At 38.0% G+C, this 13,976-nt stretch overlaps 1 protein-coding gene across 1 annotated transcript in view; it reads right to left on the bottom strand.

Annotated features, from left to right (window-relative positions):
* Positions 1-754: 754 nt before the first annotated feature.
* The window catches only part of LOC145780311 (phospholipase D1-like), a 33,845-nt gene continuing 20,623 nt past the window's right edge, over positions 755-13,976 (bottom strand). The window contains exons 13-29 of the mRNA XM_082592014.1: positions 13,754-13,905; positions 13,364-13,510; positions 12,703-12,733; positions 12,026-12,075; positions 11,624-11,696; positions 10,864-10,920; positions 7,969-8,154; positions 7,238-7,356; positions 6,856-6,975; positions 6,163-6,273; positions 5,545-5,711; positions 4,666-4,766; positions 3,812-3,949; positions 3,289-3,391; positions 2,334-2,547; positions 1,211-1,324; positions 755-862 (exon numbers count right to left, since the gene is read on the bottom strand). Of these exons, the coding sequence (XP_082448140.1) occupies positions 755-862; positions 1,211-1,324; positions 2,334-2,547; positions 3,289-3,391; positions 3,812-3,949; positions 4,666-4,766; positions 5,545-5,711; positions 6,163-6,273; positions 6,856-6,975; positions 7,238-7,356; positions 7,969-8,154; positions 10,864-10,920; positions 11,624-11,696; positions 12,026-12,075; positions 12,703-12,733; positions 13,364-13,510; positions 13,754-13,905 (1,991 nt within the window). The remainder of the gene's footprint in view (positions 863-1,210; positions 1,325-2,333; positions 2,548-3,288; positions 3,392-3,811; positions 3,950-4,665; positions 4,767-5,544; positions 5,712-6,162; positions 6,274-6,855; positions 6,976-7,237; positions 7,357-7,968; positions 8,155-10,863; positions 10,921-11,623; positions 11,697-12,025; positions 12,076-12,702; positions 12,734-13,363; positions 13,511-13,753; positions 13,906-13,976) is intronic.

Genomic DNA, 13,976 nt, shown 5'->3' with positions numbered 1-13,976 from the left:
CTTAAATTTTGTATACAACAATTTTAGGTGTCTATCTATCAAAATCCGTATGAGGCAGGTGGATATAAAAAAAAAGTGATTTCGTGACCCGCCCTAATGCACAGTAAAAAAAGATGAATTTTCAACAAAAATATATCTCGTACAAAAAGTTAAGCGAGGATCAAGAAAATATAAATTATGACGAAACATTGGGGTGTAGACAAAATCATCCACGTAAAAAGACATAATTTCTACGTTAACTTCAGAGTACACCAAAAGCCATAATGCCTCTAAATGAAGTCAGTGGACTTTGCGGTTGAGGTAGCCAACGCAAACCGTGGAAATAATTGTTGTATAGCAGAGCTTCCTTTTACATTTCACCAATGCTTTATCCAAGTGCAAGCATCTGAAACACCCAGTCCCAGGACTCCATGTTCGATTCTCTTTCATGACACAGTTTCCCACTTTTGAAATTGTTTGAATGAAAAGGCGTAAAAACAGTAGCTCACTTAGTAGTCCATTTTAATGGTTTCTTACAAGTTTTAAACATGAAATTTGTAAAATACTACTCAAACATGTTGTAGCTTAGTTAATCGACAAGCAATATTTATACCTCTAAACCAAATTACTGTTGGGATAAAAACAACCTTACCTCGATGAGGAAATATTTCATGACGGTAACTTTGCATAAAAAGTGCGTGCGCTGCACAACATAACGAGACAAAGGCACATAAAATGATGTAAAAATAATGTAATATAAAATTCTCAGAACACATCACGTCCATAAGTCCGTTGGAGCTAAGCCTTCCTTGGACAAAGCATCCGGAGACAGATCTTCATCAACAAGAAAGTTGAGGGGGAGTAACACAAGCTGACCTTTGACCTGAGGAATATAACCTTGTACGCTATTTATGATGTCATAATGGAATAGCATATACAATAAGTACAAAATTTCAGCTAGTTATCAAAAGTAAAACTAGCAAATAGATCCGACCTCAAAACGTAATAAAAATGTCATAAAATTAGGAAATTTAACTTTCACTTCACAAGGAGAAAAGTTGAAATAAATCTATGTGAAAACGAGATAAAGTTTATGAAATGTATGCTGGCAACAGGCACCCAGGCTGAAAAATCCCTCATTTTTACATTGATTCAACGTTTGCATGGATTTTGCTGTCTGGGTAGATTGATATCACCAGTTAAGCTTTTGAAATATATCGAGTAGCTGTACCTTTTCCAACTCTTTTTCGGCAGCTTCAACGTCTACTTCACAAAGAGGGTTTTTCTCGAACTTCTGAATGTCAGAAAGCTGCTGAATATAATCTGAAGGCACACACCGGAACACCTGCATGGGAATAGATGGTCGATGGTTGATATAATGAACTCCCCAATTGAGCTTTAACTCAACTTGCCTGTACCAGCGTACCTACATTTACTGCAGTGACCAAGCTTCAACATCTGTAGCCTAACACCCACTACAATGGTGATTCTGGCCAAAAAACTGATATGTTGTATTGACCAACGACTATTGTACAATTGTCTGCGTGATGATCACCATATATCATGAACAATACGTATGTCGGGTGATTTCTTAATGGCTTTGTATGCGATTTAATAAAACATGTCAAGTTATATCTTTTCAAACGAAACCAACCGCCTTCCATATCAAACCTAGGCCAATGTTTTAAAACAATTGCAATTTGAAGAAAGGCGTTCTTCCCGGCTATCAGCACAAGGCTGATTACTCACTAGCACAGCGAGCTGCAGTGACGCTTCGCTAACCAGAACGGTGTAGCTTCCACGCCAGCCATTGAGACCTCCAATTAAACGTTTAAGTTATTTTGGCAGCCGATTGTAGCATCGAATAGACAGCGATAGACACGTGTTTCGCCCATGAGGCTGGGCTCATCAGTATCGCACCGTATTCTTGCCACTTGAGTAATCGACCGCCGCTTTACCAGTCAGTTTAACTCTTATCTTTGTGGAAAGAAAGAGCCAACAAAACCAGCAGGTGCCAGGGGTAGGTGCCCCTGGCACCTGAGCAACCTACCGTAGGCACCTGCTGGTAGAGCAACCTACCCCTGGCACCTGCTGGTTTTGTTGGCTCTTTCTTTCCACAAAGATAAGAGTTAAACTGACTGGTAAAGCGGCGGTCGATTACTCAAGTGGCAAGAATACGGTGCGATACTGATGAGCCCAGCCTCATGGGCGAAACACGTGTCTATCGCTGTCTATTCGATGCTACAATCGGCTGCCAAAATAACTTAAACAATTGCAATTGTTGCTATACAGTGCGTAAGAATCTGCTTGGCAACTAAAAGCTCTTGCAAAAGCGCTTCTTAGAGATCGCTTACCTTTTCATAAACCGTTGAGTTGACAGCAGCTGTTTTTGTCCAAACCGTCTTGAAAAAGTGGTCGCTGACTACATCTTCAACTTCGGCTGCTGATTGGTGTGTTAAAGGGTCAAAGGTCGCGCGTGTGCCGTCATACTCTTCTGGCAGAAGACCGAGATGCTCACAGAAGCATCGGCGACGTAGTGCCGCACCGTACCTTCCGACTTGCACTTCTCTGCAAAGAAAACAACGAAAATTCACAACTGGAAGTCCACACCAGTCCTTATGTGATACGTGACATCATAAAATCAATTTCATTTAGTATAGGGTGTATTGCTTATCAAGCAGCAACTATGAGCAACAATTAACCAGCCTTATTTAAAATGTACATTGTACAGTCAACCGCTTCAAGCAGACAGTTTGCTTGGGTTAGTTTCCAAGCATCAGAAAGGTTTTATTAGGCAGTTTCATTAACTTTTCCACAAAGAGTACTCAATGCCAAGCAAAAAGCTAAGCATGGTGAATCAAAGTAAACAGTTATTACTCTCCAAAAAAACAAGAAGTCCGTTTTACCAATAGTGAGATCTTTAGAAGGGTCTCAAATAGAGTCTTACGATAGAAAAATACTATATTTGAAGAAGGTCCTTTTCACTATCTTTGCTTTGACACAAATCATATATGTATATTACCAAACAAGACTCAAATCGATTTTCAAAATATTTAGATACCAACTGAAGCCTACAGTTGGGACCTAGGTAAAAAAGATAACTTTTGTTTACTAGGAATGAAACTCGAATTTTGCATTACAGGATCAGAAAGAAACATTTGTAGAGCAATAGTTTTCACTCAACACATACATTATTGTTTTTAAGGAGTTTGATGCCACGTTAACGCAAAGATTGAAGCCTAATGTTGAAAAGGAACAATTCTCTCTCACAAAACAACACAGAATGTTGAAAGTCGCTTAAGGACTCACTTTCCGTCCAAAGTGGCAGTGACGAACTGCGTGTCTTCGACCAACATGGCGACCTCACTGTCTCTCTTTCCCGTCATGCTGCGGTCATTTATGTTGGCAGAACCTGGAATGAAAAACACAAATGCTAGATCGAATCTACATCGGTATCATGAAAATAACTAAACACAATCCGGTAATGAAAATATTTGGTAGCATTGCATAACTCGTGTTGAATGTTCTCGTCCTTTTAAAGCAACATCGTAGTCTTACCGTCCAAACCACGGGTCGCGACATCAGTAGATCAAACCCATCAACCGCACTTGCATTAGCGTGACAAAACGAGATTTTTAAGAAAATGCACTTCCTTGTGTTGTTTATAGATAACTGAAGGAGTGAAGGTTGGTATAAAATTGTTGAAAATATATAAAATTGTTATTGTATAAAATTGTTGTTATAATTAGATAAAGGTTGGTACCTCCTGTGTTACCCTACTGCATTTTAATGTAGAAACACAAGATTCGTTCTGTCGCATGGAAACACTCACCTATGATTGTTATCTTGTCATCAACGATGAGCATCTTGCTGTGCACATAAATCATTTCGGTAATCAGCTTTCCGTTTAATTTCGAATGCGTCCGTAGCCCACAAAACGAAATATATCGACTGGTGTTGTGACGGCCAACTGGAAAAAAAAGAAGTAGCAAACTAAGTTAATGGTATCCCAGCTCTTTTAAAGCAATGACACTTTCGGCTGCAACTGAGATCTGGTTACATAACTGTACGTTCTTTCTTTGCAAGCCAAACGTCGGCGACTTTAGCCCTAAAAGAGCCATATGATATGAAACGGTTTTCATCCAATAAAAACTTACACGAACCCATAGTATGAATGTGATCCACAATTACATTGATATACTGCATGACCAGATATCAAAATATATCAAGTAAAAGATTCCAATGTTCCACGGCACCGATTAGAACATGCTATTGACAGCATACGTCTCAGACAGCTCATGACAGCATACGTCTCAGACGGTCGACATGACACAGGAGTTCACTGAATGCCTCCCACAAGCGACTTGAGGTTCGAGTACAAGTTTAGCACTTGCTCACTACCTTGCGTTGTGACATTACAATAGGACGCGAATTTCTAGATTCAAACAGCTCCTCATACTTTTTGCATTTCTCAAAAGCAGTCGTTTAGAAACTGTTGGATACGTTCTGCAAGGATTTTCACATCCTGGCAGTTTCAATGCAGGTTCATTGAGGTAAAATTGAATGATGTTGTGAGTACAGTTTTGAGACCAATATCTTAAAATCAGCTTCTTTCTTTTTGCACGTTGAAAATAAATTTATTTATTGCAAACTATTGTATCACATTGTATAGCATCCAATCCTTACTTGCTACGTTCAGATCCTCCATCAGTGACCCTGCGCCTCTGCATATGCTCATATACTGCCAGTGCAGCACAGTGCGAATGGCCTGGCTCTTTTTCTGGTCGCTGGCAATAAACGTAAAGTCAATAGATGAACAAATACGAGTAAGGTCAAAGAGAAACCTATTTACATCACAAACTTTGCAGTTGTAACTAACAATGATAGTGAAGGGAAATGAAATACAAATCGATAGAAAGCATTGAAAGTCTAAATGTGAGTTAAATTATTACGAACCATAGCAATTATCATCTACAGTTTTGGCCACCTTTTTAACTTGCATGTGACGCAGCTTCGAAAGTAAACAAGGAAAACGTTCATTTTATGTTAAAATAAGTAATAAAAATGACATCATGAACGTAACCAGGACCCTTATGCAACAAGGGGTTGAACTAAAGAGAGGGAAACCGTTCCTTTGGCAGGCTAAAGGTGAAAGCTACATTCCACCGTTGTTTACATTTTGCATCAAAATCACGGCATTGCACAGAAAAAACAAAAACAAAAAAACAAAACAGCTAGTTGTCTTTCACCTGCTACGACACTTTACAAATTCAAAGTTATGACACTGGACAACGCATCCTGATTACATAAGCCAGATATTTCATTTTTTCAAATAAGCCTCTCGTGAGGGTACAAGTGGGCCTAACACTTTCTTGTCGCTTTTAACTGTCATAGCAAACGCGTTACGAACTATGACATACCAGAGAGGAAGAGAAGGTTAGATAAGACAAAGTTCAAGTTTTGATCGCGGATTAATCAATGCGGCTTTGTAGATGAAAAACAATTTTATGTTATCTTGCGTTAAAACAACACCTAGTGAGAATGGTAAGTTCACTGGCAACCAACCTTATGTCACCCTCAAAGCCAGGGATCAAAGGCATTATAACGTAAACCTTGAAGTTCTTTTGTTCGTCGTTAGCTCGCAATATCCGTTGGTACAAAGCTTCCACGATAGAGTTCTTGACTCTGCGGTCATGGCGGGTGACTACGCGACGAGAGATGAAGAACTGGTTCTGTTTAAAAAATAAAAATAAAACAATGTTAATTTTTTCATTTTTAGGTAAAACTTGGTAGATCTTGTTTGAAATTACCTTGAAGAGCAAGAATTAACAATGAAAATGCTAATTTATTTTTCTAGGCAAAAATGAGAGAAAAAGCTCAAGTACTAAAAGTGGCGGCAAATACAGTTGATGAAAGATCTCTTTTGTGAGTAGTTTAAGTTGAAAACTGAGTTACAGACGAATGGGATGTTGTTTTGAAACGATAAAAAAATTTGTAGAATGAATGAAACTTTTTGCTGTCAGATCATCAGAACATCACGTAGATCAACTGCACGGGTGAAGTTATTCAACCGTTCATATGACACGTCGTGGAATAATTCATAAGAACATCTCTTCTGGCCCCATGTGGATTGTGGATGCATGCATTGTAACTTCTAAAGGAATTCAAAACCGACCACCTCACCTCAATGTAAATGAAGTGCTCGGACTTCTTTATCGCGTAGATATAGGCGTTCTGTATGGACTGGTCACAATTGCTTATCCCGGCAGACCATTTGCATGCCGATCGTAGGATCTAAACCAGAGTATAACTTGCTCATGCTGATGTCCATGATTCATTCATTTATGCAGAGGATCGTTAAAAAAGCTAATTTTTTGATTGATGTGATATCTATTATCTTCAATACCGTAGAAAAACAAAAAGCGCGGTCAAAACGAGCCGACTGCTGTGTAGTAGTCGAGAAGGAGCGATCTTCCTGGCGTGAGCACTACCTGACTACTCACTATAGAACAGCGAGCATGTATAGTATAGTACTGCATGTGCTGTGTAGTACTTGCGTTACTAAGGCTTATTATAAACATATCAACAGTGAAAGTTAAATTTATACAGTTGGCATATTTCAATAATGTCGCACTGAAATGTGCTGTGGATGGACATATCTCGTACACTTGTGAAAGCTTACGCGTCACAGACATGTTACCCAGACAGTAAAATCCATCATTTTTACATTGGTAACGTTGAATCAATGCAAAAATGACGAATTTTACTGTCTGGGTAGTGACACTTTACTGGACGGTAAAGAGCGCTACAGACTTTTATGTGCAAAGTGTAAAGGAGCTTTTCACGAGCAGAGAAAGTTCTAGCTCTATGACGTACTTGAACATCGGCTTGCACAGCCTCGGGTAGTGGCATGCCAGAAGGTACAGAGGTAAATTCGTCTGAATATGTCTTTGGAAGCAGATACGTGATGTGTTTGGCCTTTTTCGCCTTCAGATTCTGCAATGTGATCACACGACATGAAACAATATTAAGCGTGTAGTGATAAAGTTTTACAAATATCAGTAGTAAAAGTAAATGGATAATGCGGTACAAGCAACACTACAGATTTCACCACTGCTTAACGCCACGGTGCCAAATTTTCTTTAAAAAGCTTCACATGTAGTGCAGCAAATAAAAAAGTGACCTCAAAAAGTTGCCAACTGCGTGCAATGTAAAAGTGCATAAAATACATTGCACATTTGAACAAAAAAAACGTCACCTTTGTAAAATTCCATCTTTGGATGAAATGTCTCGCTGTGTCTCTGGCAGCTTTTCCGTAAGTGACACATGCGATGTCGTGCCACGGCATTCGCGCCACTTTGTGGCGGTCTATCTCATCTGCAAAGTGCGAAGTTATTAAAGGGCACACGTCACTGTGTTGATATTTAATTAGACTCATTAAATTATTTAACTAGTCTCAAAATCAAACTGTTGAAGAGACTTTTGATTTGATGACGGAGGTACAGCAAGATTTACAGTGCATGGGGAGCATTGAACGTCAGCACAATTTCTACGGTGCAAAAGTTACGTTTTTTACATCGTTTCAACATCCAGCGAGAATGAAACGATGCAAAAACAGAAAATTAACTGGTTGGGTAAAACCATGACAAAAAGGGATCTCTTCACGGTCTGCTCATTCCTCAAGAGAATCGCCAAGACCATTCAAATAAATAACTTTGTGTAATACTAAAATAGTACATAGCTTAAGTCACTGTAAGTCAGTATTACTACGTGTCCTACCTTCCGACTTGCGAGCAATTCTAACAAACGACGTCAAGTGTATGTACAATTGTACAATATACCTTCAAATATACTATATTCATATCGTGTAACAACATCATGAAAGATTTTTGCTTGAAAAAAAAGCTTTAGGTTCAGCTATGTTAAAGCAATCCCAAAATATTGGTAGATTTAAAGTGTGAATAAACGCAGCTAAATGCAAAACCTGACCTTCAAAAGGGTCGTCTAGGTTGGTTAGATCTTTAAGAATGAAATTGCTGTAATCCTTCCCGATCCACATCCGGGGTTGTGAGACACGCTCCACCTGGTCGACCATGGCACGGTACTGCTCCAGAAACTTGGGACTCTGTGGACCTTTATCTTCACTCGGGTGCTCAGAGGAAGGATGGAAGTGCACTGCAGAAGATTTTATCTTTTTGCATGATCGTATAATTTTTCAACAAAGTGCAACTGTATGTAGATGATACACGTAAGGAATGTGTAAGCAGCTGATTAATATAATTATGTCAGGTAAACGTAAGCGAATTTAATATTATCGCACTAATGGTGAACCATCTAACCTTAATATCTTTAATGCAAAGTTTGGATGTTCATGAAGATTATTTACTTTTCTGGAAATCATTGCAGCCTTCATCTGATGAATAAAAAAGAAAAACAGAAAATAACTTAAAAGTTGTTTTATGACTTAACTAACGTTTCGCGCAAATCGACAATACGCATCCTCAGAGTAAATAACACAGAGAATAAACTTTTTTTCTTGCCTTCGCTCGTACTGCAGGATATCCGACATCATTGTATTTTGTTCACCATTTGCTCTAAATACGCGTATTGCCATGTTGTGTGAAACGTCAGTGAGGCAAGCAAACAACTGATGTGTGTTTCTGATTTTACTTTCACATTCATCCGATGAACGCTGCTATCACTAGCTATGCTTATACATCGCATTTTGCTTGTCACAGACAAACATCGCCAGGTCCCATCATATGGCACTTTCTACCGCACGTTGATGCTGTACCGTGACCTCTACGTTAGAATTCTGGTAAAAGATGATTTATTTTACCAGTTTTTGGACTTGGAGTTGGTTCATTGTGTTTCGAATTGTCTGAAAAATAAAAGTAAGAGTCATTGCAACCACACTTGAAACTCATCATTGACTATGAACGCATTGCCGGTTAGAAATTTAATCATTTATTACATTAATTTAACGTCTGTAAACTGAAATTTATAAACAAATTGGTTTTATATTGAACAAAAACAGAACTGATTTGGTGGGTAAGTTGTATATTGTATAATGCATAATGTGAAAATATTACTACTTTTCTTCACAATAAAACAAAAACATACACATCACATCGTCACCTCCAATCCAAACTGTCTGTATTTTAACGATTTTATGTGCATTTCCTGAATCTGGGGATCTTGCTCTATTTAATACACCAGTTCTCAAAGCTTATTGTATGTGGATTTCGAGTTAATACAATCTCATGCCCAACTTTATTATCCATTTTGCTTCAAAGAAGCCTGGTGTTCATTCAGAAACATCAGGGTTGACCAGTTGTCGGAAGCGACTGCTCCATCTCTCTCTCTTGTTGGCATCTTCAATTTTTAGGTTTGTTTTTGTCATGTCATCTGCCACGGTGTCATCTCACGTTTTCTTTGGTCTTCCTTTTCTCATTTTTTCTGCCACAATCTTATTCCAAACTCGTTTTATCCAATTGTTTTCATCCATTCGTTCAAGATTTCCAACCCATTTCAGAAGATAACCATGTAAGTACTCTTCAATATTCTCAACATCAGTCCACTCTCTCAACACATCATTTTTAATTTTGTCGAGAAGTGTCTTGCCACACATCATACGAACCATCTTCATTTGAGTTATTTGAATTCGCCTAGCCTTAATATCTACCCTCTTCATCGCCCAACATTCACTTCTAAAACATTTCATTGCAGTATTCCTGCCCAACTTATACATAAAAAAACATTTCAACAAAGACTAAATTTTGGCATTTAAAAAAAAAAAAAACTTTGCACATAATGCACTGGTTTTTATGTGATAAAACACAAAAATTAACTGAATATACTCGATACAGATGCAGGCTCATTGTCACAATCAATGTGCAAGGCCTCGCGTCGGGCTGCTTTGCGTCTTGACAGAATGTGCTGTTTTCATTATGGAATTTTGTGCGATGTGTTATTATCGGTTATGACCTGAAGTAACCTCTGATTACGAAATCTGTATTATGTAACGTGTATTTTCTGGAATCATTTTCCCTACGTGACAATCTAGAGATTTCTGTTGTTTACATTTAAATGCTGCTTGATAGAACAATGGTTCTTTATGATGTAACCTTACGTAACCTTCTCGAAGTTACTGGACTGAACAACCAACTATAAACAGTGGTGTAAATGATGAGTTGATTATTATGATGAAATTATTATGAGTTGATTATGAGAGTTGTGTTATGAGTTGTGGATTGGTAGTTGGTGCAGAAATTATTGGTGATTGAGAATTGAAGTAATTGAATACAAGTAGATGAGAATTGGTGCTGATATAAATTGTGTTCGAAGTTAGAGTTAATTGAGAAGCCGTTCGTTAAAGTCCTTCAAGAAGTCAGATTATCATTTCACTAGTAGAACCATTCGACATTTAATTGACTGCTTTTCGGTTTGACCCATTAAACTACGTCATTGAACCTTTCCAAGTCTTTTTCCTGTTAAGAGATAGAAAGAAATCGTGACACTCATGTTAACCCCAATCTTAGACAGCAAAAAAGCAAATTGCTACTGTAGCAGAACACTCCAATAAAAAATACTTGATTTTCTGCTGACAAACGTTCCTCAACGCCACAACTTAAATATTTCAAAAATATAACTTTCCAAAACGAAAGTAAAAAATATAATAAACAGAAAGCACGGAAAGGAAAACTTCAACGTAAGCCCAGGTGGGAAAATCGATTATTTCTTTATTCGAATAACAGATTTCACCAACATGTGTAGACGACCATTACAGTTTCCAGGTCCGGCATAGATGACGACCAATATCATAGTTCTACGTTGAATTAACATAACAGCATGCACAAACACAAACAAAAATCGCAGTCTTACTTGCAGCGTCATCTTCATCACCAATCAAGCGTGTCGTTCCATCCACTTCATCATAACCTACACGTAGCAACATCGCCATGCAAGTGAACATAGAATGCAATTCGTGCAGATGCATAAACAACAGGCGAGTAGAGGTTGTGAGGAGAAATGCAAAATCATGGTATGCTTAACTTCACGCGGTGCACGATGTGAAAGTAAGATATTGAGATCAATGCATTTATTTGCTACTCAAATAGTAGCAAAAGTTGCCATCGTTTAAAAAAGTTGAAAAAGTGCAAAAATGGAAAGTCTGGTTGCTGGGATACTGGCGACCCAGACAGCAAATCAGTCGTTTGTTACACTGTAAAAAAACAACTGATTTGCTGTCTGGGAAGTCACTTGTTTAAAAGTTTGTGTAAAATTACATCAATTTTATTCTTTAGTGTTTTGGATATGACTCGCAAGTGTGTTTTCATCAAAGGAGGGTAAGAAATGTAAATGCTAAAGGGAAATCTTTCAATGAAACATTATATTTGAAGTAAAAATCAGAATAACTCACAAAAAGAAGGTTTTTATTCAGGCATATGAAGTGAAAGAAAATGTAACATAAACAAAACAAAGTAATCTATTCAAAATGCAACGTAACAATAAATTAAAGCATTAGTGATATAAAGGCAGAGGTTGATCAGTCAGCAAATTGGTCTACTATTACATTGATTCAACGTCTCCAAACGTTTAGGCAATGTAAAACCACCAGTTTGCCAATTGGGAAGCAACTTACTTGCAACGCCATTTTTGGGATGAGAAGTTTTATCTCGAGACACCAACTCCATGTCGGTACTTGCCGGACGTCCCTGAAACGAATTTTAACATTTGTTTTTGGTAACATTGAAATAAAGTCTTCACGCAAATTAGTTCAACCATGCTCAGCTGGGTGGGTATCAATTTCGATTCAGGAAATCCTGTTTAGTTGAGTTGTAAATATCTAGTGGGTTGCATGCTGGGTCACAAAGTTGATGCCTGGTCTGAAGTTTGTTGGGAGCCGTTTTTCCAACACTCGAGGGGGGTCGTACCCCACTTGCAATCGAGCGCCGATGCAAACTTCATTAAATTGCCTGAGGAACCACCAATGTTGGTTGTTGGTGACAGCAAAATAAGCACAAAATTCGAAAACCAGATATACCTTCTTTCTTTTGGAGAGAAATTTCTTCAATCTATTTGTCTCCTTTGCACCTGAACATAAACAGATATACTACCGCAACGTCAGATCATCAGATGTACAGTATATTGCTTGATCTTAGCTAAATTTCGGACTCCTTCAGTGGTATCCTTCCACACGGATATAGGTAAACGTTCCCCTTTCAAAACCAGGCAGTGAATAAATACTATGGTAGAAATTCTAATTTGATTCTTGTTACAAACTAGTGTACGCAATTATGACATCAAAATTTTAATTACTAGTTCACTAATAACCTATACAGCCTGTTTCACCTCAATAGGATTATCAGAAAAAACTTATTCAAATAGATTCTACTTAAATGAGTTCCTTCTGATGATCCTATTGAGGTGAGATAGGCTGTTAAGGTTTTTAGTAAACTAGTAACCAATTTTGATGTAATTCGCTCTGCTTGGCTTTTCGCTTGGCATTGAGCTATACGTCATAAATAGTCAATTATGACGTAACTTTACCGAAGTTTTATAAATCTATGTATACTATTACCTCAGGCTATTCTTTTAGTTGTTTCGGTGGTTTGTGAGAAAAACTGCACATCCACAAAGACTTCAAAAAGTGTAAAAAAGACTGTGTTAACAGGTATGATATATACGAATGTACTAATTTGCTTCTTTGCCGGTACTTACCAGAATTCTCCTGTGGTGTTGTAAGCTTGTCCTGCAAAGGACATTGGTGTGTTGAACGTTTCATAACCGACCAGACAGCAAAGTCCGTCGTTTTTACATTTACATAACGTCCACAGACGTTGAATCAATATAAAAACGACGGATTTTGGGGTCTAGCTCATAACATAATAATAATTCGGTTACGTCTGAAAACGTTGAATAAGTGTTAAAAATTTTGATTTTTGGGCTGGGGTAAGCTGTTGGATTAAATGGGTCTAACACTTGTCTTCAGGGATTAAACCGGCAGAAAACTGTGAGCCAAACTGCCAAGTCATCTGTGAAGCATTGAGCCTTTTTGCTTGTATGTTGCGGAGAGCAGAAAAGTAGGGCCAGTTAGCTGTTTTTCCCTCTGACAGAAACTTCTAGATACGCCACTGCATTTTTGTTTCATTTTTTTTTTTTTGAATACAGTGACGTAATACGAAAAATGTTACAATAGTAAAGTTAGTAACTTAAACGTCATTGATACTGGAAGAGGAGATTTTGAAAAAACACCATTACCGCATTATTTTTACAAATTTAAACACAATTAGATTAAAGTAGAAAATTAATTAGGATTGCAAGTTAATGCCAATAAAATTGGAAGCTAACTAAGAAACCATATCGAAAACGAAATCCATACTTTATCTGGCATATTGTCTTTCGAGAATTGACTGACCACACCCACTGTCATAATCCCAAACATTCCAAACACCATGCCGGTGGTGGTTGGTTTAATGGAGGAGTCGTCACCTTTTCCCAGTTCTGAAGGACCATCTACTTCTGTGTGCTGAAACGTAAAAGGAATGGTTGAGAGCTCCAGGCAGCAAATCAGTCGTTTTTTTACATTGATTCAACGCCTGCTACAAATGACAGATTCTGCTGTCTAGGTGTAAACAGTCTTCAAAATGATACAAAAATCGATTGCCTTCCCACATAACATATTAACCAGTAACCACAAACAGTCCTTTTCACGTAAAATCCTTGTAAGGCATCGTTGAATTGATATAAACGAAATGGCAAGCAGTCTCACATCTTCAGTTGTTTCACATCCGGGTAAAACATCAGTCAGGCGATGGTCTTGATCGTCCCACCTCCCATAGCATAAGTCAATCCCTCCGACGAAGGCAACGATTTGGTCAATAACAACAATTTTCTCGTGGTGAGCCCACAACAGTGATTCTCCTGTTAATAATAATAATGGGCAGCAGAGTTAAAATTGACATATCTTTGAATTGATTTAACGTCTTATCACA

Source organism: Aplidium turbinatum, chromosome 11 (assembly GCF_918807975.1).
Source record: "Aplidium turbinatum chromosome 11, kaAplTurb1.1, whole genome shotgun sequence".
In the NCBI taxonomy this organism is placed as follows: Eukaryota; Metazoa; Chordata; class Ascidiacea; order Aplousobranchia; family Polyclinidae; genus Aplidium; species Aplidium turbinatum.
Note: the sequence above shows the minus strand (reverse complement) of the source record. Positions and strands in the feature narration are given on the sequence as shown.